Source organism: Nicotiana tomentosiformis, chromosome 6 (genome assembly GCF_000390325.3).
Source record: "Nicotiana tomentosiformis chromosome 6, ASM39032v3, whole genome shotgun sequence".
NCBI classification, from domain to species: domain Eukaryota; kingdom Viridiplantae; phylum Streptophyta; class Magnoliopsida; order Solanales; family Solanaceae; genus Nicotiana; species Nicotiana tomentosiformis.
Genome location: NC_090817.1, coordinates 119,196,817 through 119,220,321, shown reverse-complemented (window position 1 = coordinate 119,220,321; position 23,505 = coordinate 119,196,817). Strand labels below are relative to the sequence as shown.

At 37.2% G+C, this 23,505-nt stretch overlaps 3 protein-coding genes across 12 annotated transcripts; 2 read left to right on the top strand and 1 right to left on the bottom strand.

Annotated features, from left to right (window-relative positions):
- The first annotated feature begins 1,952 nt into the window (after positions 1 to 1,952).
- Positions 1,953 to 6,276, top strand: LOC138894656 (uncharacterized). The gene is made up of 9 exons (XM_070179373.1): positions 1,953 to 2,330; positions 2,573 to 2,765; positions 3,122 to 3,349; positions 4,524 to 4,621; positions 4,730 to 4,877; positions 5,222 to 5,376; positions 5,578 to 5,657; positions 5,757 to 5,805; positions 5,935 to 6,276. Exons 1-9 carry the CDS (start codon positions 1,953 to 1,955, stop codon positions 6,274 to 6,276), a joined length of 1,671 nt encoding a protein of 556 aa, XP_070035474.1.
- Positions 6,277 to 10,112: 3,836 nt separating this feature from the next.
- LOC104121708 (probable protein phosphatase 2C 42) lies at positions 10,113 to 15,823 on the top strand. 6 transcript variants are annotated; one of them, XM_009633770.4, is made up of 5 exons: positions 10,113 to 10,627; positions 12,076 to 12,443; positions 13,057 to 13,293; positions 14,607 to 14,699; positions 15,337 to 15,568. In XM_009633770.4, the coding sequence occupies exons 1-5, from the start codon at positions 10,324 to 10,326 to the stop codon at positions 15,487 to 15,489; spliced, it is 1,155 nt and encodes a 384-aa protein (XP_009632065.1). In that variant the 5' UTR covers positions 10,113 to 10,323; the 3' UTR covers positions 15,490 to 15,568. The 6 variants fall into 6 exon arrangements, with proteins under 6 accessions (XP_009632065.1, XP_009632064.1, XP_009632068.1 ...); XM_009633769.4 differs by having other exon boundaries at positions 10,114 to 10,627; positions 12,073 to 12,443; positions 15,337 to 15,565; XM_009633773.3 differs by lacking the exon at positions 15,337 to 15,568 and adding an exon at positions 15,664 to 15,823 and having other exon boundaries at positions 10,116 to 10,627; positions 12,073 to 12,443.
- LOC104084434 (protein PHOX1-like) lies at positions 15,305 to 20,520 on the bottom strand. 5 transcript variants are annotated; one of them, XM_033652966.2, is made up of 4 exons: positions 20,326 to 20,520; positions 18,038 to 20,048; positions 17,719 to 17,947; positions 16,144 to 16,525 (listed from the first exon to the last, which is right to left on the bottom strand). In XM_033652966.2, the coding sequence occupies exons 2-3, from the start codon at positions 19,977 to 19,979 to the stop codon at positions 17,805 to 17,807; spliced, it is 2,085 nt and encodes a 694-aa protein (XP_033508857.1). In that variant the 5' UTR covers positions 19,980 to 20,048; positions 20,326 to 20,520; the 3' UTR covers positions 16,144 to 16,525; positions 17,719 to 17,804. The 5 variants fall into 5 exon arrangements, with proteins under 5 accessions (XP_070033847.1, XP_033508857.1, XP_009586568.1 ...); XM_009588273.4 differs by having other exon boundaries at positions 20,331 to 20,520; XM_070177746.1 differs by lacking the exon at positions 16,144 to 16,525 and adding an exon at positions 15,305 to 15,443 and having other exon boundaries at positions 18,038 to 20,520.
- Positions 20,521 to 23,505: the final 2,985 nt, after the last annotated feature.

Here is a 23,505-nt window from a genome sequence, read left to right as displayed (position 1 = left end):
CTTGATTGTGTCTAAGGTTAATCTTGTGTTGGTTGTGTTGTTTGAGTGAAAAATAATAAGATAGCACTTGAAAGAACATGGGATATGGTTGTCTTTTTGGTTGGACTGTTTTGTGGCTAAATATATGTTTTGTGGTGGCTGAAAATTATGAAAAATAATTTGATAATGTTGTGCCTACTGTTGTTAAGTTTTTCTAGGTGTTAATTAAGTTGATTGAAGAAGAAATGATGAAAAACAAGTAATTAACGATAAACATTAAGGTGCTAGATGTATGAGGCTGTTTTGGAAGGCATTTTGTGGATATTTTGAACTAGAAATAATATAGTACATATAAGTATGATGTTCTGAAGGTTGTAAACTAATTTATGGAATAAGAGTTGGATTCAATTTATATCTTGTTATGAGTAAAAACGAGTTTGCCGCTCAATATGATTGTTAAGATAATCGGAGAAACTCATATTGGATTATATTGTTGTTATTGCTATTATTGGTTATAGTTGTTATTATTGGCCTGTTGATGACCCTTAGTGGTCTTTGGGATGTATTAAAAATAGGGGAGTTTCTGACCGATTTTCCTTATGCCATACGACTAGCCAAATACGATGGTACGACATTATATGTTAACGGAAATATCATTTCACTTGTGGTAGATGCAAGAAGTTGTGTTGAGATTGGTTGAGTAATAAGGAAGAGATCATACAGGTATGTTAAGGATATCACTTCTTTTCTTTTGGAATGATCCATATGATACAACGAAACGAGCAAGCACGCCACTTTCACGAATGATTCTATTGCTAGAAGTACTAGGGTTACCTATGTTCTTGATTACCCATATGTCCTACTATCATATCGTCTGTTCATGGGTCTCATGACATTCCGAGAGGTCTTATTGACTTATTTCATTATGCACTGCATTCATTTATACATGTATATTGACCTATGACCAGATGGCGTTATATACATATATAGTATATGTATATGGGGTATAAGGGAAAGGTTATGGCGTTATATATGCTCCACCACCTGATCAGCTGGTATACGTTTATGATTTCGCCCACAGAGGCTGAGATGATATGATGGGATGCCCCCAAGGCTTGATGGTGTTATGTACGCATATACTTATGCATGATATGACATTTATACGTATACGCAATGACATTATAAATATTTTCATGATTCACAGAGCTATTCAGACTTACAGGTTGAGTTCTTTACTCAATGTTTATTTCATGCCTTTTATATATTGATTTTTATGCTTTACATACTCGATACATTATTCGTACCGACGCCCTTATTGCATGGGGGCCTGCGTTTCATGCCCCCAGGTACAGGTAGACAGGCTGACGGTCCCCCTCCTTAGGATCCTAGCTCAGCGAGAGTTGGTGTGCTCCATTTGATCCGGAGCTTCTATTGTGCTTTGGTACGATACTTTTGTATACATATAAGGGTATGATGAGGCTCAGTACCGTCCTTTATATAGTTTTATACTCTATTAGAGGTCTGTAGATAGTCAGTCATCTATAGTTGGATAGTATGTGGCCTTATCGCCTCGCCCTACTGTATTACGCATGTATATTATCTATATATGTCTTTTGAGTATGTCTCCTCTCGTATGTTATTCACATGATTCAGCAATTTAAGGGCAGATGTTATGCATGACCTACACTTATTTCATGTTTATATCTTAGACGTATGCTTGGGGGAGTTCGGTAGGTAGAACTCGAGCACTCGTCAAAGTCCATCAGTTTGGGTCGTGACAAAAGTTGTATTAGAGTAGTTCCATCCTAGGGTTATCTACAGACCGTATCTAGTAGAGTCTTGTTTATGAGTGGGTTGTGCACCACACTTATAAACAGGAGACTGCAAGACATATAGGATGTTACCCTCCCTTCTTATCTTAGATCGTGCGATATAAGAATTCATTTTCCTAATGTTATGTTATGTTTTCAGTGATGCCCAAGAAGGTTACAGCCTCCCAGAAGGGCAAGTCCGTGGATGATGAGACTACAAGTCGAGCGCCACGAGTTACCAGGTCTCAGGGAGAGTCACATAGTGAGATTCCATTTCAGACTTCACATACCCTACCCTCTCTGGAGGAGATCCGAAGGGCACCAGCCCCAGCCTCAGTACCCCCAGTTCCTCAGCCAGATGCACAAAGTCTGGAGATGAGAGATGTTATTCAGCTATTGACTCGATTAGTGGTCGTACAGGCTCGACACCAGGAGGTAGGTATCGGTCATGCAGATAGGGCCATCAGTGCGAAGGTATGCGATTTCATTAATTTGGACCCTCCCGCATTCACTGGAGCAGATCCAAATGAGGACCTTCAGGTATTTATTGATAGGATGCAGAGAACATGGAGGGTAATGAAGGCCACTACGACTGAGTCAGTTGAGCTAGCTTCCTATAGACTTTGGGATGTTGCAGTTAATTATACGAGTCTTGAGAGTTGTCCAGAGGTGAGGATGCCCCTACATCAATATGGAAAGAGTTTACAGAGGCTTTTCTTCATCATTATTTGCCACCAGAGCTTAGATGGGCCAGAGTTGATAGGTTTTTGACCCTTCAGCAGGGTAACATGAGTGTTCGGGAGTACAACCTTCAGTTTGATTCTTTGGCTGGGTATGCTCCCACTATTGTAGCTAAGATTGAGGATCGGGTTCACCGGTTTGTGATGGGGTTGGAGCCGCACTTGCTTAATGACTATATGTCGGTCTCACTTCATCCAGGCATAGATATTTCTCGTATTCAGGCATACGCTCAGGGTGTATAGGATCGTAAGCAGAAGAAGAGGGCCGATCGTGAGCATGATAGGGGCCAGAGTAAGAGAGAGAGAGAAAGATCTTCTAGGACTTCTAATGAGTTTCGAGGTGGTCAGCGACAACATTACCCGAGGTATCCAGCCCAGCCATCAGCTAGTGCACCCCCTCAGTTTGCCGGTTGGAGATTTGATCGTTCCACATATTCAAGGCCTAATCATAGTTCCAGGGCCTCTAGTTCTCAGTATCGGGTGAGTCAAGTCAGATGAGGCCACCCTTTCCACGATGTGCTCAGTGTGGTAAGCAGCATGTCGGGCAGTGCCTTGTAGGGTTGGGTGTTTGTTATACTTGTGGTTATCCAGGCCACGTTATAAGAGATTGTCCGACGAGAGGTGGTGTAGTTATAGTTCAGTCAGCGAGATCTGTAGCTAGTTCGTCATCATCAGTATGCCCCCCGGGGCAAGGTTCACAGGCACCAGCTGGTTGTGGCAGAGGCAGAAGTGGAGAATTTAGCTCGAGCGGTCCTCAGAACCGTATTTATGCATTAGCGGGTCGACAGGATCATGAGTCATCACCTAATGTTGTTACAGGTATATTATTAGTCTCCTTCTATGATCTATATGCATTGATTGATCCAGGTTCCACCTTATCGTACGTCACTCTGTTGGTTGCTAGTAAGTTTGGGATAGAACCTGAGTTGATTGAATCTTTTGAGGTGTCTACACCTGTTGGGGATCCAGTGATAGCTAGACGGGTATATAAAGAATGTATAGTAGTAGTTCATAGTCGTTCTACAGTAGCAGAACTGATTGAGTTAGATATGGTGGAATTTGATATTATAATGTGTATGGATTGTTGGCTTCTTGTTATGCTAACGTTGATTGTAGATCAAAGGTGGTTCGGTTCCAGTTTCCAGGGGAGCCAATTCTAGAGTGGAAAGGTAATACTGCATCGCCAAGAGGTAGGTTTATTTCCTATCTCAAGGCAAGGAAGATGATCAGAAAGGTCTATATTTATCACTTAGTTCGGGTACAGGATGTGAAAGCAGAGTCACCGACCCTTCAGTCTATCCGGTGGTTAATGAGTTTCCTAATATTTTTCCCGATGAACTTCCAGGTCTTCCGCCAGAGCGGGAGATTGAGTTTGCTATTGACACATTACCAGATACCTAACCGATATCTATTCCTCTGTATAGAATGGCACCTGCAACGCTGAGAGAGTTGAAAGAACAACTGATAGATTTGCTTGAAAAAGGCTTTATCAGACCCAGTACATCACCGTGGGGAGCACCTGTGTTATTTGTAATAAAGAAAGATGGTTCCTTGCGGATGTGTATTGATTACAGGCAGTTGAATAAGGCGACGATCAAGAATAAGTACACGCTCTCGAGAATTGATGATTTATTTGATCAGTTGCAGGGTGTCAGGTGTTTCTCGAAGATAGACTTGAGGTTTGGGTACTATCACGTAAGGGTTAAAGAGAAAGATATTCCGAAGACACCATTCAGGACTAGATACAGGCACTTTGAGTTTCGAGTTATGTCGTTCGGGTTGACCAATGCCCCAGCAATATTCATGGACTTGATGAATCATTTATTCAGATCCTTTCTAGATCAGTTTGTGATTGTATTTATAGATGATATTTTGGTTTACTCCCGTTCAGAAGCTGAGCATGCAGATCATTTATGTACTGTACTCAGAGTTCTACAAGAAAGGAAGTTGTATGCAAAATTCTCTAAATGTGAATTCTGGTTGAATTCTATAGCCTTCCTTAGTCATATTATTTCAGATGAGGGTATCCGGGTTGATACACAGAAGATTGAGGCAGTGAAGACTTGTCCTGGACCCACGACACCGACGGAGGTTCATAGCTTCCTGGGTTTGGAAAGTTATTACAGGAGATTTGTAGAGTGTTTTTCTTCTCTTTTAGCACCATTGACAAAGTTGACTCATAAGGCAACTAAGTTTCAGTGGACTGATGCTTGTGAGCGGAGTTTCCAGGCATTGAAGGACAGATTGACTTCAGCGCCAGTTCTGACACTTCCAGCAAGGATCGATGGTTATGTTATCTATTGTGACGCTTCGGGCATTGGATTGGGTTGTGTATTGATGCAGCATGGTAAGGTTGTCGCTTAGACAACTAAGAAACCACGAGAAGAATTACCCGACCCACGATTTAGAGTTAGCCGCGGTGATTCATGCACTAATGATGTGGAGGCACTATTTGTATGGTATTCATGTTGATATCTATACAAACCATAAGAGCTTTCAGCATATATTCAAGCAAAAGGAATTGAATTTATGTCAGAGGCGATGGTTGGAGCTACTGAAAGACTATGATGTTGATATCTTATACCATCCAGGGAAGGCGAATGTAGTAGCCGACTCCCTCAGCCATAGATCTATGGGTAGCCTATCAGATTAAGATTCATCAGCTAGCTAATCTTAGAGTTCGATTACTAGATTCAGGTGGTACCGGAGTTACTATTCAAGACACGGTAACATCCTCTCTAGTAACTGAAGTGAAGGAACTCCAGTATGAAGATCTTGTGCTAGCTCACTACAGAGATACAACCCCTCAAAAGGAGAAGACACCATTTGAGATTACAGGAGATGGAGTCCTCAGTTATCGAGGTCGATTATGTGTTCCTAATGTGGCAGGGTTGCACCAGCAGGTTATGGGAGAAGTTCACTATTCTCGTTATTCTATTCATACAGGAGCGACGAAGATGTATCATGATATCAGGGGAATATACTGGTGAGACAGAATGAAGAAGGATATAGCAGAGTTTGTTGCTCAGTGCCTTAATTGCCAACAGGTTAAGATTGAGCATCAGAAACCCAGTGGATTATTGCAAGCTATAGAGATTCCAACTTGGAAATGGGAAGTGATTAATATGTATTTCATCATAGGCTTACCTCGTACCCAGCGTAAGTTAGATTCTATATGGGTTATTGTTGATAGACTTACAAAATCAACCCATTTTTTGCCTGTCAGGACTACGTATTCAGCAGAGGATTATGCAAGGCTTTACATTAAGGAGATAGTATGACTTCATGATGTCCCTATATATATTATCTCAGATAGAGGTGCTCAGTTTATAGCTAACTTTTGGAGGTCCTTCCAAAAAGGATTGGGGACTCAAGTTAGTCTTAGTATAATATTTCATTCATAGACAGACGGTCAGGCCGAGCGTACTATTCAGACACTTGAGGATATGCTACGGGTTTATGTGATAGACTTCAGGGGTAGCTGGGATGATCATCTTCCACTTATTGAGTTTGCATATAAAAATAGTTATCATTCTAGCATTCAGATGGCTCCATATGAAGCTCTTTACGGACGAAAGTGTAGGTCTCATATCGGATGGTTCGAGATTGGGGAAACTAAGTTAGTAGGACCAGAGTGGGTACATCAGGCAGTTGAGAAGATTAAGTTGATAAGGGAAAGGCTATTAGCAGCTCAGAGTCGTCATAAGTCCTATGCAGATAATCGACGACGAGACTTGGAGTTTTAGGTAGACGACTGAGTATTCCTAAAGGTATCACCGATGAAAGGCATTATGAGATTCGGTAAGAAAGGAAATCTTAGCCCTCGGTACATTGGACCTTATAAGATTATACGCAGAGTAGGCCAAGTAGCATATGAGTTAGACTTGCCTTCCAACTTGGAGTCAGTACATCCAGTCTTTCATACGTCTATGCTCTGTAAGTGTATTGGAGATCCTTCTAAAGTTATTCCAGTTGATGATGTTCAGGTTACAGAGCAGCTATCATATGAGGAAGCTCCCATTGCTATAATAGATAGACAAGTTCGGAGATTGAGAGCTAAGGATGTAGCTTCGGTTAAAGTACTTTAGAGAAACAATAATGTGGAGGAGATGACTTGGGAAGCTGAAGAAGAAATGAAGACTAGGTATCTCACTTGTTTCTGCTTCCGGAGGAGGATCGAACTGAGACATCACAACCTTTAGGTACGTATATGATACTTGACTCTTATGTTAGTTATTATTATTGGTTGTGTGAGGCCATTGGTGTTATTGATGATTGTGGCCCTGTGTGGCTTTGTATTGTTGGGTTTGTTGTGCAACAGGTTGGTAGTAGTACCGTTACAGAGGAGACTCTGCCAAAATTTCTATAGATTTCTAGGAGTTTAACATTCGAGGACGAATGTTTCTAAGGGGGAAAGATTGTTACACCATGTGCGTCCCAAGATTATGTAATGAATATGATACTTGTTAATCATGATTTAAATGAGTTTAAAGTCATAATATGACTATATATAATGTTTGGATAGAAAATATAAAATTTGGAAAAATCGGATTCAAGTTGCGAAAAAACCGACTAAGGATTTATAACAGAGCTTTTTGAGCAATACATTTTGTGTGATATATGGGGTGTTTTTGGGACATATTATATACAAAATTAAATATCTACGGGTCTAGTTTCTAATGCATTAAACCGTTCATCGATACGATATCGCAGTAGAGAGATATCCATATTTTTGCGAGACTGTGCAAGTAGCTCGGTTGGGACCCACTTGAGACGACCACCGACCTTACATCTTTTAAAAGATGTTTCGGCCTCATTTCGGGTCATTTCTCACCCAAATTTCGTCCAAACGCTCTCCAAAACTTTCCCTAACATATCCAAAGATCCCAAGAACCAAACTCAAGGGAAATCAACTCAAATCATCATCAAAGATGTTAAAGACTACAAGAGAATACTTCTATGATGTTGTGGTGTGATTGAGGGCTATTGTGAGCTAAGTTGAGATAGGGTATCGAGTTGTAGCTATTTTCCAAGGATGTATAACGTCTTCTTGATTGTGTCTAAGTTTAATCTTGTGTTGGTTGTGTTGTTTGAGTGAAAAACCATAAGATAGCACTTGAAAGAACATGCGATATAATTGTCTTTTTTGTTGGACTGTTTTGTAGCTAAATATATGATTTGTGATGGATGAAAATTATGAGAAATAATTTGATAATATTATGGCTGTTGTTGTTAAGTTTTTCTAGGTGTTAATTAAGTTGATTGAAGAAGAAATGATGAAAAATAAGTAATTGACGGTAAATATTAAGGTGCTAGACGTATGAGGCTGTTTTGGAAGGCATTTTATGGATATTTTAAACTAGAAATAATATAGTACATATAAGTATGATGTTCTGAAGGTTGTAAACTAATTTATGGAATAAGAGTTGGATTCAATTTATATCTTGTTATGAGTAAAAACAAGCTTGTCGCTCAATATGATTGTTAAGATAATCGGAGAAACTCATATTGGATTATATTGTTGTTGTTGCTATTGTTGGTTATAGTTTTTGTTGTTGGGCTGTTGATGACCCTTAGTAGTCTTTGGGACGTATTAAAAATAGGGGAGTTGCTGACCGATTTTTCTTAAGCCATACAACTAGCCAAATACGATGGTATGGCATTATATGTTAACGACAATATCATTTCACTTGTTGTAGATGCAAGAAGTTGTGTTGAGCTTGGTTGAGTAATAAGGAAGAGATCATACATGTATGTTAAGGCTATCTATTCTTTTCTTTTGGCATGATCCATATGATACAACGAAACGAGCAAGCATGCCACTTTCACGAATGATTCTATTCCTAGAAGTACTAGGGTTACATATGTTCTTGATTCCCCATATGTCATACTATCATATAGTCTATTCATGGGTCTCATGACATTCCGAGAGATCTTATTGACTTATTTCATTATGCACTACATTCATTTATATATGTATATTGACCCATGACCAGATGGCGTTATATACGCTTATAGTATATGTATATGGGGTATGTGGGAAAGGTTATGGCGTTATATACGCACCACCACCTGATCAGCTGGTATATGTTTATGATTTCACCCACAGAGGTTGAGATGACATGATGGGATGCCCTCAGGGGCTTGATGATGTTATGTACGCATATACCTATACATGATATGGCATTTATACGCATACGCATGACATTATAAATATTTTCATGATTCATAGAGCTATTCAGACTTACAGGTTGAGTTCTTTACTCCATGTTTATTTCATGCCTTTTATATATTGATTTTTATGCCTTACATACTCGGTACATTATTCGTAGTGACGCCCTTATTACCTGGGGGCCTGCGTTTCATGCCCGCAGGTGCAGGTAGACAGGCTAACGGTCCCCCTCTTTAGGATCCTAACTCAGCGAGAGTTGGTGTGCTCCATTTGATCCGGGGCTGCTATTGGATTTTGGTACGATACTTTTGTATACATAAAAGGGTATGACGGGGCTCAGTCCCGTCCTTTATACAGTTTTACACTCTATTAGAGGTCTGTAGACAGTCATCTATAGTTGGATAGTATGTGGCCTTGTCGGCTCGCCATACATACATACATATATATATATATATATATATATATATATATATATATATATATATATATATATATATATATATATATATATACAGTAGGGCGAGTATATGTCTTTTGAGTATGTCTCCTCACGTATGTTATTCACATGATTTAACAGTTTAGGGGCAAATATTATGCATGACCTACACTTATTTCATGTTTATATCTTAGACGTATGCTTAGGGATGTTCGGTAGGTAAAACTCGGGCACTCGTCAAAGTCCATCGGTTTGGGTCGAGACATTTCCATAATTCAAGTTAGAAGAAATACTCTGAAAGTGAAAATGTGAACATTCAACGTTGAATACAAAATGACCACTCCCTCTCAAGTGAAGCCAAACATATCGAGCTTGTGTTTCTAAAAATAGAAAGGAAATCTCATTTTACTTCAATTAAACTTAAATTTAAAATAAAGAATCTAAATTTATCTGATTCATGTGATATAATTTTCTTTTTAGCTTGTTCCAAAATAGAATGATGGATTTTTATATTAAGAATAATTTAATTTTAAATTTTTTATTTAACTTTAATAAATAATATATAATCACACTAATATTTATAGTTTGTTTCATATACAGTCAAAGTACATCACAAAAATTGGCCGAGAGAGTGCTGCAAGTTAGAATAGGCCGAGAGAGTATTTCATACGTTGCTTTTATACACTCCCTTCTTTCAATTTACGTGAACATAAAAGAATGATCTCTTTACTTATTTAAAAATAATTTATTTTTATATAATAATTTATAATTATATAAAATATATATATCTTATTTTACACTATAAATTTAAAAGTATTCTCTATTTTTAAATTACATATCTAAGTCAAACGGGCTCTGTTTAATTGAAATTTGGGTAGTACTTGTATAGACGGCACGTAGAGCGTAGTAATAGATTTTATAACAATGAATTCTACGTAAGCCGACAAAACAAGAATAAACACATTCTATTTCTTGTTCCTCCTCCAACCAACACCCCGCACCTCCCTCTGGCCCCCAATCTACATCCTCTTGGTCCTCTACATATATATAGTGTATCTATATATCCATATCCAACTGTCCTTTAACCCCCCAAGAAAAAAAAACAGTATTGTTTCAAGAAAATATAGTTTTAACTAATTGGAAGTTTTCTTGAGTTGGGGGTGAGCTCAATGAACCTTTAACTTGATGAATTTCCTACCAAGATGCTGGAGTTACAGTGAAACAAGTGAAAGTAGGGGAGGTGAAAGTTCAAGTTCCAATTCCAATACCAATGGTGGATTTGGGAAAGATGGGCTGTTGTGGTTTCATGATATTGGAAAGTACGGAAGTGGGGAATACTCAATGGCAATTGTGCAAGCCAATCAGGTTTTAGAGGATCAAAGTCAGATAGAGTCAGGTCCCTTTGGAACTTTTGTTGGAGTCTATGATGGTCATGGCGGCCCTGACACTGCTCGTTATGTCTGTGATCATTTATTTCGACATTTTCAAGGTTCATCTTCTCTTTGTTTTTCTTTTCTTAATGTGTGTTTTGCCAATTTTTGTCTGTTTTTTTACTAGTTAAAAATGTTAAATTTGCTAGTAGTTGGTTAGGTCGATTGAAGTAGGGAAGGTCGATTAAGGCAGATAATGTTGCTTCAAGAATGCTTGTATTAGGGTAGTCTGTCTACGTCACATCCCCTGGGGTGCGGCCTTCCCGGGACTCTGCTTGAACGCGAGATGCTTTGTGCATCGGATTGTTAAGAAATGTTGCTTCAAGAATGAGGAAAGGCTAGGCCTAAGTCTAATTAGTTGAAGTTACAGGTCTGGAGGGGATCCTTTGAGTGAATTCTGCTTTAGCCCCAAGACGTCGGTCTCTAACTAGAAAAGTAAATGCTTGAGCTTTAGTGAGAAGGGCTCCTTTTTTTCTTAATGTGTATTTTGCCAATTTTTGTCTGTTTTGTTAGTAGAAAATGTTCAATTTGCTATGTAAATGAGCTTTAGTCAATCAACTGTGTCTCATTCCTAAAGTAGTTGGGATAGGTCGATTTAAGTAGGGAAGGTCGATTAACAAAGAGATTGTAGTTTCAAGAATGAGGCTTGGCTAGGCCCAAGTCTAATTAGTTGAAGTAGTCCTTGAGTGGATTCCACGTTAATCCCAAGATGTTGGTTTCTAACTAGAAAAATGGATGCTTGAGCTTTAGTGAGAAGGGGCTCTTCCTCTTATTGACTTGATGCACTAACCTTTAAATGAACCTACAGGACAAAAGGAACGGCACCCCTTGGTTATATGAATCTTTTTTATTATTGCACTTTATTTAGGTCCATTTCGTTCTATTACTAGATAAGCTGCATCACTGAAGCTTGTAATTTCTGCTAGCAGTACCATTATGCAATTGAAAAAAATCACTCTTGAGAACCCTCATTACAGAAATTCTGTCTTCAGGTAGTATATCTTTTGCTGATGTCGACTAGTTTGGGATTGAAACAGTGTTACTTCTGTCGTTGATTTTCATTTGTCGTTAAGACTTACTCTTTTAAAGTGTGTGTATTTGTCTACTGGTAGGAAAACGTAACTATGTAAACACTTAACTCAAACAAATGCCCAATATATTTTACAAATGACGAGGAGTACTCATGGATGGAGTTCAAATACTCATGGTTCAGAGACAGAAAAAAGAAATTCCTTCCATCTATTTTGCTGATGTGATCATGTGAAATATTGGAGAAGGGTGGTCCTTACCCTTCATTTGGCTGTTCTGCTCCATTACCATCTTTAACTCCCCAATCCCCAAAAACCAGGGGGCTCAAGTGCTCATGGATGCTACTATTGTTTTTGTAAAATCAGTGTGTCCCTTTGTCCTTCCCCCAAAACTTGGAAACGACGAAATATTTTAGATTTGGCCTTTAGAAATAGAAAGTTTTATACTGGTTTCATGGATTTTAATCTTAACGCAGCAGCATCAGCTGAAGGAAATGGTGTCGTTACAGCGGAGACAATTCAAAGGGCGTTTCTCGAGACAGAGAGAGGGTTTACTTCTCTTGTTTCAGAAAACTGGAATTCTCGACCACAGATGGCGACAGTGGGGTCATGCTGCCTGGTTGGAGCTATATATCAGCGGACACTTTTTGTAGCAAATCTTGGTGACTCTCGTGTAGTCCTCGGAAAGAAGGTTGGAAACACTGGGGAAATTGCTGCCATACAGTTATCAACGGAGCATAATGCCAACATTGAGTCTATTAGGTGGGAGCTAAAAGACTTGCATCCAAATGATCCACAAATCGTTGTTCTTAGACATGGCGTTTGGAGGGTAAAAGGAATAATTCAGGTAAAATCAACTATAAGAAGAGCTCTTTTATAAAATTATGAAAAAAACCTTCCAAGTTCTTCCCATACTCCCCATATTCCTATATTTGGTCCGTGTATAGGATATGCATAGAAACTTTGATGTGTATCTGCAGCTTTAATTATTTACATACCGCAGAGTTTCCACCAAGTTATATCTGAAAAAAAGGCTTTGGTACGAATGATGTTATTGCTAGGGCCTATGGCCACTTACAGTAGATAATTTTAAATTGAGCTTACCTCAACTTTTTGCTGGAGAACTACCATATTACGGATGGCCATATGGTGTAATAATGAACTAAAGTAAACTGAATTTTGTGTAGAAAAGTAGATTTTAACTTTCAAGATGACTTCATGCTTTATAGAAAAATTGACATGCCTCTCGAAATATCTACTGTTTCATGGAGTTTTTTTATTTTCATCAATAGGATAAAGAGGTTTTTGTTAGCTGAGATCATTATCAGTCTATGGTTGGTCTTTTTATACCTGCAAGTCATGCTTTCAAATTGAAGTTCTTCTACAATTATTCCTTTTCATGGATACTAGAATTCATTCTCGTAACTTACGTCAAAATCGGTCCCCTTAACTGACTGCAGGTCTCAAGATCCATTGGTGATGTATATCTTAAACATGCCAAGTATTGCAGGGAACCAATAAATGGAAAATTCAGAGTTTCTGAACCCATTAACATGCCTATCCTGTTGGCTACTCCATCAATTTTAACACATCCTCTACATCCAAATGACTCCTTCCTCATATTTGCTTCTGATGGTCTATGGGAGCACTTGAGCAATGAAAAGGCCGTTCAAATTGTGCAGAGTCATCCTCGTAAAGTAAGTTCTGTGCACCATAATATTACACCTTTCCTGCATATTGAGTTCACATTTTAGGGTTAATACGCTTCTCTCATGGGCAGGCTATGACTTCAAATACATGTTTGCATTTGATGATATACATAATTGGTTTTTCTTTTTTGATAATTCAAGAATCATATCTTCAGGCGTTACTCGTCTTCTAGGTTGTCAAGCCCTCTGGCATTCCCCATTAGAATTTCAGATACAGTCTTGTTCCCCTTCCGAGTTCTATTCTCCTTGTGATGTCTTTCAATTCTTGTAAGTAGGGACAATGCCTCTTCTTGATCTCTGTTAAATGAAATGCCCAGACCTTCCAAATCTAGTTTGATATGCGATCACCTGTTTCTGCGGTGTGTATTTTATCCATATGGTGAAAGAAAAAGTAACAGAAGTGTATCAAGATATCATGCATATTTTAGAAGATCACTATACCATATGGATGATAATCAAATATAACTTTGATCCTGGGAGCACACCAGCAATGAAGCTACTCAAGCTTCGAGAACATAGTTGAAGCTCCATTGAGTTGCTCAGTTAAGTTCTGAGCAATCCTGTAAACTCAGCTAAGTTGTATTTGTATCATCTTTCTCTGCTATACCAAATGACAGAAGTCTTATCCTTTTTCTCTTCCACGGTTCACTTTATTTTTATGCAGTTAGATTTTTTATTATTATTCTGTATTAGGCGATGTTTTCTGCTTCTTAATGGATTTAAAGTTCTTAAGTCTTACCGCTCGAGATTTCCCCGTGTGTGTGTATGTGTAGACAGGGGCGGATGCACATTTATCGAAGCGGTGTCACACGACACCGCTTCGTCGAATTTTTTTACCAAATATATGTATTAATACTATGAGAAACGGATAAGTGGGAAAAATGACACCACTTGACATAAATTGTCTCTTGGTGCATTATTTATGTGCTTGATTTTGCTCTAAGAGGTTAGAGGTTTTTTGCAAATATTTGAGAATCTATGTTGGTAAAAATTGTGATGAAGTAGAACTGAGCTCAGGACCTTTTTAACTTAAGAATAAACTAAACAAATAGACTAAGTTTATTTCTTGTCTAGAAGTATGATAATTAAAGTTATTATTCCCGTTTTTCTATAAATTTTGATACCGCTTACAAAAATTCCTGCGTACGCCCTTGTGTGTAAGACACATATTGCACATTTTGACTCTTTCAAAGAGATGGTTTAAACTCCTTGGCCCTATTGATATATTCTGGTATGCATTCTTGAATATGAAAAACACATCTTCTCACTGCTTCATGCTCATGATTTTCTTGCAAATACAGGGAAGTGCAAAGAGGCTTGTTAAAGCTGCTCTCCATGAAGCTGCCAAAAAGAGAGAGATGCGATATTCGGATCTTCGAAACATCGACAAAAAGGTCCGGCGTCATTTTCATGACGATATAACTGTCATTATTTTATTCTTAAACCATGACCTCATATATAGAGGCGTTGTGCAAGATCCTCCACTTTCTATACGTAGTGCACTAGAACACTGATTGTTGAAGGAATCAAATATTTTTGAGGTTTTTGCACAACACCAAAATTTTCCTTGATATGCGGCTTCAGGAGCAGCTAGCATCAGTGAAGCAACTACGCTGTATAGGAGTGCTTTTTTTCCTTTGAAGAGGCTTATAATTTGAATTGCTCAAACCTTGTGTAGATGGAGTTCAAGAATAATGCTAATTTAAAAGTTTTGGATACAGTCAACCTCTATGTAACAGCCTTCCTTCATTGTTAATTTATTTTGTATACCAGTTTTTGCTTCTGTATTCAGAAGTTTTTTGTTAATTTTTTTTGTAACATCGTTGCAAGAAAAAGTTCGCCACAAGATAATTATGGCACTTTTGAACTCGAAAGACGATTTTGTTGTGTTCTTATTATTTAATTGGCTGGTCCCCTGATTACAAGAGAAAATAGCTTATTTCCCTTTGAAGAGAACATTTATTTGACCAGTCGAATATTCTGCTAGAATTTAACCTCAGTATTATCTCCTCTTAGATTTTGTGTGTATAGTTCTTTATTGCAGGAATCATATTCTTCACAGAACACAAGGAATATGGTGCCTTGGTTCCAAGAACTTGGAGAACTATTGGGGTCATTTTCCCGTCTTGCAAGCCGAGCTGCAGATTGATATTGAATATCTCATTTTTATTCAATTCATTTTGAGTTTCACCAGCCTTCCAAAAAAAAAAAAGGCAAAAAGAATGAAAAAACCCAAACTCGTCTTTGACTACGTGTGCTCCTCTTTTGTCGCTTCTTGCTCCAGTATCTTATTATAGTGAACAACCTCATCTAATTTTGTGTACAGACATATTTCTTACTTTCCATTTCTTTAGCTAGGTGGTTTCCTGCCGAAAGCACAATCTGGAGATTGACAAGTAGGGGCAGATCCAGGAGTTAGAGTCCCTGGATCTGGAGTTCTTTCTAGCTTGAGGAGCATCGCTCTTGAAACAGTAAGTTGAATTCTCTTAATATATACCAGTTCTAATGGATTCTCTCTCTTTCTCTATCTCTCTCTCTCTCTCTCTCTCTCTCTCTCTCTCACACACACACACACACGCACGCATACACATAAGGTTGGAGCCAAAAGCAATCCAAATCCACTACATATAAAATATATTTGCCCTGTTGACATACATCCTTGCTTTTCCGCATGGAGTCTTTATTGTTCTCTTAGTTTTCCTTTTTTTTCCTTTTCCAATGTGCATGGCTAACAATAACAACAGTAAGTATTGAAAACAATGGCATAAAGTTCTCTTGGCTACCTATAGCCGAGGATTTGGAAAGGGAGGGGAAAAAGAAAGTAAAAAAGAAACAATGGAATCTTCAACAGAGACACACTAGAATATGATATGAAAGAGGACAATTTCTAACAAATACATTATACAAAATCTGTTGGATTGAGTGAAGATGAAAATTGAGGATGCTATTTTCTATGTGCAACAGACTTAGTAATCCAGTGCTTTACTTTACTAGCTGTGTGAAAAATTGAATGCAAATAATGCAAATCACAAAGAGATACTTTGCATGGATCCTCTAATCAAGAATTCAAGATTAACCAAAACCATAAAAGCCAATGATTGTACAGCAGCCTTGATATCCTAGAAAGAATCAGTTTCTTCAAAGCCAAAACTCGGTGATGACAGCTATTTGCTCCAAAAGTAAATAACAATCATGAAGACAGTAATTCACAAAAAAGAATCTGCAAGAACATGATAAATGCTTTGCTCAGTGAAGGAGATTCATCTTCTACATTTAACCAACAGTAGGTAATCTAATATGTATCTGATAAGTTATTATTGGAAGCAAATACATATGATCTCTCTACCAATAAAACAAAAGCAATACAGGCAGGTTCTTATGCAGCTGATGTAAAAAAAATTATGAGCGCAGGATGTTTCTCAACTTATGACATCTTCATCAGCCAAAACTAGGATCATCAGGCTATGTAAGACTTAGCTTTGTCAAGTTAAGTTTGGATCTCATTAATCAAAAACTTTCAAGAGGTTAACTTACCAAGCCTAACAATCTGAAGAAGAATTTTATTACCATGCAATATGGAATGTAATGCAAAGTTACATCCAATTGCTTGGTAGATTCACAGTTTATGCTGTAAAGATGGGGAAATAACATAACAATAACAATGATGTAATTTCAATGAGCCAGGATTCTAAACAAAAATGGGTTCTTGTGAAGATGTTGGTAAAAGGAGAAGGCCCTTTCCTCAAGGGTATTTGTTACTGACAATAAAAGGAACCTCTCATGTTAGCTATAACTGAATATTCTTGGTTCGGTAATGCTGCAGTTGATCAATTCAATATCTTCTAAGTTCTAACTGAGTATCCTAGTTAATGTTAAGCAGCATTTTCTTGAGGAGCTTTTTGATGCTTTGTCACTGTCTGGTTTTCTTCTCTTGAGGGCTCTAATCTTCAAATTTAGTCCTATTGAGCTTCTGCTTCTTCTATAAGAAAGACCAATAGCTTTCTATTTGAGCTTTTTTCCCTGTCCTGTTATGACAAAAGCTAACATGACATTGTGACTTGTAAGTTGTAACTGAAATGACCATAAGACAGACCACAACGAACACAACGGACGTATATAACATCTTTCTGTTTTAAGATGATAACATCGTTAATCAAGAAAATTCAATTTTACCCAGAGTAACATGCATCTCCAAATATTATGATGTTCTTTTCCTTTTCTACTGTTTGAGTTACTTTATTGTGTTTTTTTTTCTTGTCATTGTTTAAGAGTGGAAAGAACAGACAGTAAAAGCATCATCAGAAACCTCAAGGGTAACGTGCTCTGAGTTATTCTCACTACCATTAAGTCACAATAGCATGTAAGTGATGAAAAATTTATAATAACACACTACTCTTGGAAGCAGTTACTTACATATTGACTTGGGAAGTTTATCACCATATAAACTTGTAGAGGAAATACCAATAGTCTCTGCTTTAATGTATCATAAGCTTTGCACTTCAAAGATTTTCCAGTATAGAATGAAGACTTGAAACCCGACGTCGGAACAGTGGTTCTAGCCTGAAAGCTGGCACCCCAGTTTGCCACCTGTTTGTATCATACATCTCACTCCATGCCTGTACAATCTCATCAACCTTGAACCCTGGAATAGAACAGGTGCAAGATTTTAAAGAAAATCACACAAGAAACAACATAAAAGAACCCATTAACAAAAATCTTATTCATATTTTACCTTCCATAGCAGTTTCGTTGGAACAGTGGTTCTTTATCATGACTGCAATATCTGTTTGAGATGCTCCAGCTAGTTCAAACTTCTCAACTGCAACCTCTAGACATTCTTCCCAGGTTGGTAATCCTATCTTAAATTCCACAACAGAACGTTCGTAGAGAATAGTTCCCCATAACAGGTATATCTGAGACCTCATGTTTTCAGCTTGCTCTTTAGCTTCTTCAGCTGGTTTATCTTTAAGTATACCATCCAAACCCCTTTTCTGCAACTGAGCTTTATATTCATCGTGTTTCGAGATTCCATTTAGACACTGTTCTTCCATCTCTTCCCACATTTCGATCCCTCTTTCTATACTATCCTCAGCCTTGTTATAGAGCTCCAAGATCTCTGCACATGTCCCTGTCTCTAACTCAACTTTACTACCAATCAAATAGTACCAAGAGAGTTTTGCTTGTTCAAACTGCTGTTGACCGAGTGCAAGAAGGCTTTCGTAGAAATCTGGCTTTACTCTAAGAGCTTCTTCATATCTCCTTTCTGCCATTTCATATTCTTTTTCTGCCCATTCATATGCAGATTTAACCTGTTCAGACACCGACTCTCCAGAACCTGCTTCTGTGAAAAATACTTCTTTTCTTGCTCTAGACATATGTACATTTCCCCAATTAAACAAAGACAAAGCTGCCATCTCTTGGAACTGAGCTGAAGCAATTTCGAAGAGCTGTTCCGCTTCTTCATTTGTAACAGTGTCCTCCATAGCTTCTGAATATAATTTCATTCCTGTCTCGTGAAGATCCAGATGTGAATCACAATCCACTCCAACATGATTCTTGAATAGCGTTGCAAATTGGACAATCCAGTTTTGGGGGCATGTTGGCCCTTTATCCAGTTTCCTCCCCTCCTTTGCGACTATAGTTGATCTGCAAATACTGGGATTCACATCTTTTTCAACCCTCATTGCCTCATACATAGGTTCTTTATCTGGACTAACTTCTGTAATGTAGAGTCTTAAAGAACCCTGAGTATCAACAGATGATTCGGCCAACCTGAGCTCCTTGGTGCTTGTGATAGTAACCAAGTCACCTTCTTGATCCCTATACTTGATAAGTGCACCCTTCAAGTTTGGAAATCGATCTTGAACTATGTCTCTCACAAGTTGAAAACTGCAACTAACTGGTAATTGTGCACATCTTATATCCTCCCCCAGAACCAACTTCACTGTTCTTGTCGCTGGTTTTTCTTCCTCAACGCTTCTCTTCTCCTCCACAACCACCTTGTCCTCTGTCTTCTCTTCAACCCCATCAACCTTAGCTTCCTTAATCTCAACAGCTTTCTTTCTATCAAATTTATTGTTCTTTTTCTTTTTCATGTTATCCTTCACAACATCAGTAGATAGTAAAAGTGGTAATACTACTTTTTTATCTTCAACATTAAGAAACGTTTCTTCTATTCCCCTTTTAACCTTATCTGCAATCTCCAGTGCAGTCAAATTATTAGGTTCAATACTCAAAACATGCTTCACATCCCTTAAAGCTAAATCAAGCCTATTCAATGATTCATAACACTTTGCTCTCTTCAACAAAGCTTTGCTATATTTTGGAGCAACTTCAAGTGCCAAGTTACATTCATTTATAGCTTTTGGCAACTCCCTAGTACCCATTTGCATATAGCAAGTAGCCATATTGCTATGCAAATAGGCAACATCAATATGATTCCTAGGAAGTAATTTGATGGCTTTCTCATACTTCAACATAGCGCCCTCGTGATCGCGTTTCTGAAAAAGCTTGTTTCCTTCTTCCTTCAGTTCTTGAGACATCTTGATAAACACAGCTGTGTCCTCATCAAATGCTTTGGATTTATGCTCTGGAGTAGCTCTACTATGTTTCACATTTCCAGCATTTGTTTTTGATTTTACATGATTTTTCTTCTTCCCTGTGGGCTTCCCCATGATTGTGTACTCCTATAAGCTAATCTCTACAGCAGCCTAAAATCAATGCTTCACAACTTTGATTTAGTCCTAAAAACCAGAAAGAAAGGAAGACAATGCTAATTATTCAACAAGAGAAAATGAATAAATAAGAATGCTACGAAAATAAATTTTGAAAATTAAAGCAATTATATAGAAAAAATCATATAATTGATCTACAATTGATACAAGATTAAAAATGAAATGAAATTGATTGATAGACCCAAAAAAGGGAGAGTAGGGAAGAGAATATATATATGATGTTTGGAACAATGAGGAGAAAGTCCTAATACAGAATCCTTAAAAACATTCAGAAGAAGAAAAATACTCCACTTTTTAGGGCCTGTTTCTTGTCTGATTCTAACACAAAAGATGCATATATGGAATAGAAAGGGAAATGTTGATAGAAAATGAAGGTTTTTCTTTTCTTTTCCCTTCCATATTTGCTGGCTTTCTGCGTTCACGTCATATTCGCTTTTAACAAGACGTGCCTGCATGATTTTGAACAAAGGCTGAGGACCCTCTGAATTTGATTTTATAATTGGTTTTATATTAAAGTAATTTTCAGAATTGTCTTTTTTTTATATTTTATTTTTAGAAGAATGGATGTTATAAATTACTGTATACATGCAAAAAATATAAAGAAAAATTGATTAAACGTATATTTATGGTACTAGACTTATTTTAGAATTACCAAAAAGCCAAATGATTTACTATATAGTCAGACGAAACGAATAGATGCGAGGAAGAAAAGGGGGAAAGGAGAGGGGTTATCCAGTCATAAGGTAGTAACAGTTAAAGATACTAGTAGTAAATTCAGATTAAAAAAAGAATTACAGGGACCTAAATAAAAATTTAAAAAAAAAGGACCAAGATCAAATTGGTAAATCTGATTGATTTCCAAGACTAAGTCTTGTGCGTGGTCTTTTCCGATCAGCTGAGCTTATCTTGTCAAACATTTCGTACTAAATTTCACTTACCACATTCGATAAAAAACTAGATCAGTTGTTTTCTTTCGAGGAGAAATGGTGCCCGAAAACGAACACATTTTGTCTTTCCTTGTGATGAAGCAACTATCACCTTAGAAGATATGTTAGTTTTGGGAGGTCATTCAGAGAATATGTATTAATTTATATTGACTCAGAAAATCATATAAGAATAAATAATCAATTATTGGAGGTTCAAAGTAAACGAGTGAAACTTCATCTCATAAGGCTATTCATGGTTGGTGGTTAGACGAATTTACGGGGAAGGACAGTGACATAGAACATGAAGCCTTTCTTGTTATATGGTTTTCACGATTGGTATTCCTAGGATCCACTTACAATAGCATTGTAAAGGAAGTTTTCTACTTACAAAATGGATTGCAATGGGAAAACTTCTTTACAATGAAAGTGGATGTTAGGAAGATAAATCGTGAAATTCATAAGGTAAGAAAGGCATGTTCTATTTCACTACCTTCCCCATCCCCATGCATTCATCTAACTACCAACCATATGAGAGGGAGTTTTCATTCCTTTAGTTTAAGCCTCCAATAATTAATTATTTGATCTTCTGAGTTAAGAAAATTAATACACATTCCCTTGGTAGAGAAAATTACCTCCCAAAACCAGCATGTCCTCTAAAGTGATAGTTACTCCGCCCCAAGGAAAGAGACATGTATTTGTTTTTGGCACCATATCTTCCCAAAAGCTAACAACTAATCTAGGTTTTTACGGATATGGTAAGTGAAATTTGGTGCGGAATCGTAGTTTCCAACTGCAAGAGGACCAGGAGCATTATGCCAATATAAGGATAAATAGGAAAAGAAGTGAAGGAAAAAGTGTATGAGAAACTCAAAAAGATATAGAAGATGATCTTGTAGGAGGAGGAGGACAATGTATTTTGAATAGGAACTAAGTTGATTGTATGAGAAAGAATGAGGAAGGCACAATTTATACTGTTTCATGTGATGTTTGTTTGACTGTAATAAGTAATGTAATCCTTACATAGATTTTATATAATGTAATAATGGAGCAAATTTGGAAAAATAGTCAAAGGTTGTTAGAATACATTTATTTTCTGTCCTATTTCATTAGATGCTTTCCTTCATTTTTATGGGAGGAAATTTATGTTATAGGAACAATTACCTTACAAACTAAAAAATATTAATGAAAATTGAAACTAATATGAAGAAATACATTTTGTGTTTTAGCTCTATCTTAGATATGCACTAAGTATTGATTTACTATCACGGGCCACATAAGCTCGTGGCCCGCGAGGCTTAAACGATGCTTGTTGGGCCAGTCCGTGGGCCAAATAAAAAAATTCAATATAATTAGGTCTCAAATTTAGTTATTTTTTAAATGATTAACTAATTAACATTGCATATGAAGTGTAGATCTAGATGAAAATAAAGATTTTAAGACAACCTAATTAGAAAGCGGATTTGAATGTGCGTGATGAAGATAATGTGCTCGTGTTAAATGTCACGGTTGCCATGAAAGCTTTTTTAATTAGTTTGTTTTGAATTTAACTTTTAATGAATGAAACACCTTTTTGTGTTTTATTTTAATCTATTGAAACAATGTCAAAAGTTATTAAGTTGTGCAGGAGTTTCTGTCCAACGAGATACTTTTTAACTTGTAATTTTTTATTTTTTTTACATTTTAGATTAGAACTTATATTTTTTTAAAAAAAATAAGAAAATGGTGGGCAGCCCGTGAGGGCCGAGACACATATAGGCCCGCTCTAGGCTAAAGCATTTTATGGCCCATCAAAATGGTGCGTCAGCCTGATCCAACCCGCCAAATGCCACGATCTGTGTGGGCTGGGCTGGGTTGGGCTAACTCATATTGACAGTTCTACTTTCAAAGCATCCAATAAGATTAAAATGAAATGGTAAGATTAGAAATTAATTATCCAATCCAAACACAAAAGTGATATTTCTTGAACCAAAGGAGTAATTGTTTTTTGTTATAAATATATTATATTATGGATATTCATTTAATACTCTGTTGTAAATAAACTTCCTGAATAAGGTTATCCATATGGGACTCAGCCGTAAATATGTTTATCTAGTTAGTACTCTATTGGAAATAAGCCTCCTAAAGACGCTTATCCTTTCGGTACTCCGTTATGGATAAATATTACCACTGGTAGAAGATTATCTATATCTAGTACAATAAGCTTATCCTTTCGGTACTCCGTTATGGATAAATATTATCCTTGGTAGAAAATTATCTATATTTGGTACAATAGCAGCTTACACAGCAGCTTGCAGTAGCAGCTTACAAACAGCTTGCAGTTGCAGTAACAGCTTCCTTTCTTCTATAAATAGAGGAGATTTCAGTTCATTATGTACATAAGTTTGAAGTTGAATAATATATTAGTTTCTCTCTATACTTGTCTTTACTTTACAATCTTTATTTTATAATACGTTATCAGCACGAGGCTCTGCCATCTCGAGCAAATATTTTGAAAGTATCAGAGGTACGAACTTTCTTTTTCCAAATAATGTCAAATCTTT

Bases quoted from the DNA above. Each gene is read 5' to 3' on its own strand.
- LOC138894656 (XM_070179373.1), top strand. From the start codon at position 1,953: ATGCCCAAGAAGGTTACAGCCTCCCAGAAGGGCAAGTCCGTGGATGAT. The intron at 4,622-4,729 runs GTTCATAGCTTC...ACTAAGTTTCAG, and splicing joins GACCCACGACACCGACGGAG to TGGACTGATGCTTGTGAGCG. The intron at 5,806-5,934 runs GTATGACTTCAT...TTTCATTCATAG, and splicing joins GGCTTTACATTAAGGAGATA to ACAGACGGTCAGGCCGAGCG.
- LOC104121708 (XM_009633769.4), top strand. From the start codon at position 10,324: ATGAATTTCCTACCAAGATGCTGGAGTTACAGTGAAACAAGTGAAAGT. The intron at 12,444-13,056 runs GTAAAATCAACT...AACTGACTGCAG, and splicing joins GGGTAAAAGGAATAATTCAG to GTCTCAAGATCCATTGGTGA. The intron at 14,700-15,336 runs GTCCGGCGTCAT...TTGTGTGTATAG, and splicing joins TTCGAAACATCGACAAAAAG to TTCTTTATTGCAGGAATCAT.
- LOC104084434 (XM_070177746.1), bottom strand. From the start codon at position 19,979: ATGGGGAAGCCCACAGGGAAGAAGAAAAATCATGTAAAATCAAAAACA. The intron at 17,948-18,037 runs GTAAAATATGAA...GTTCTATTCCAG, and splicing joins CAACGAAACTGCTATGGAAG to GGTTCAAGGTTGATGAGATT.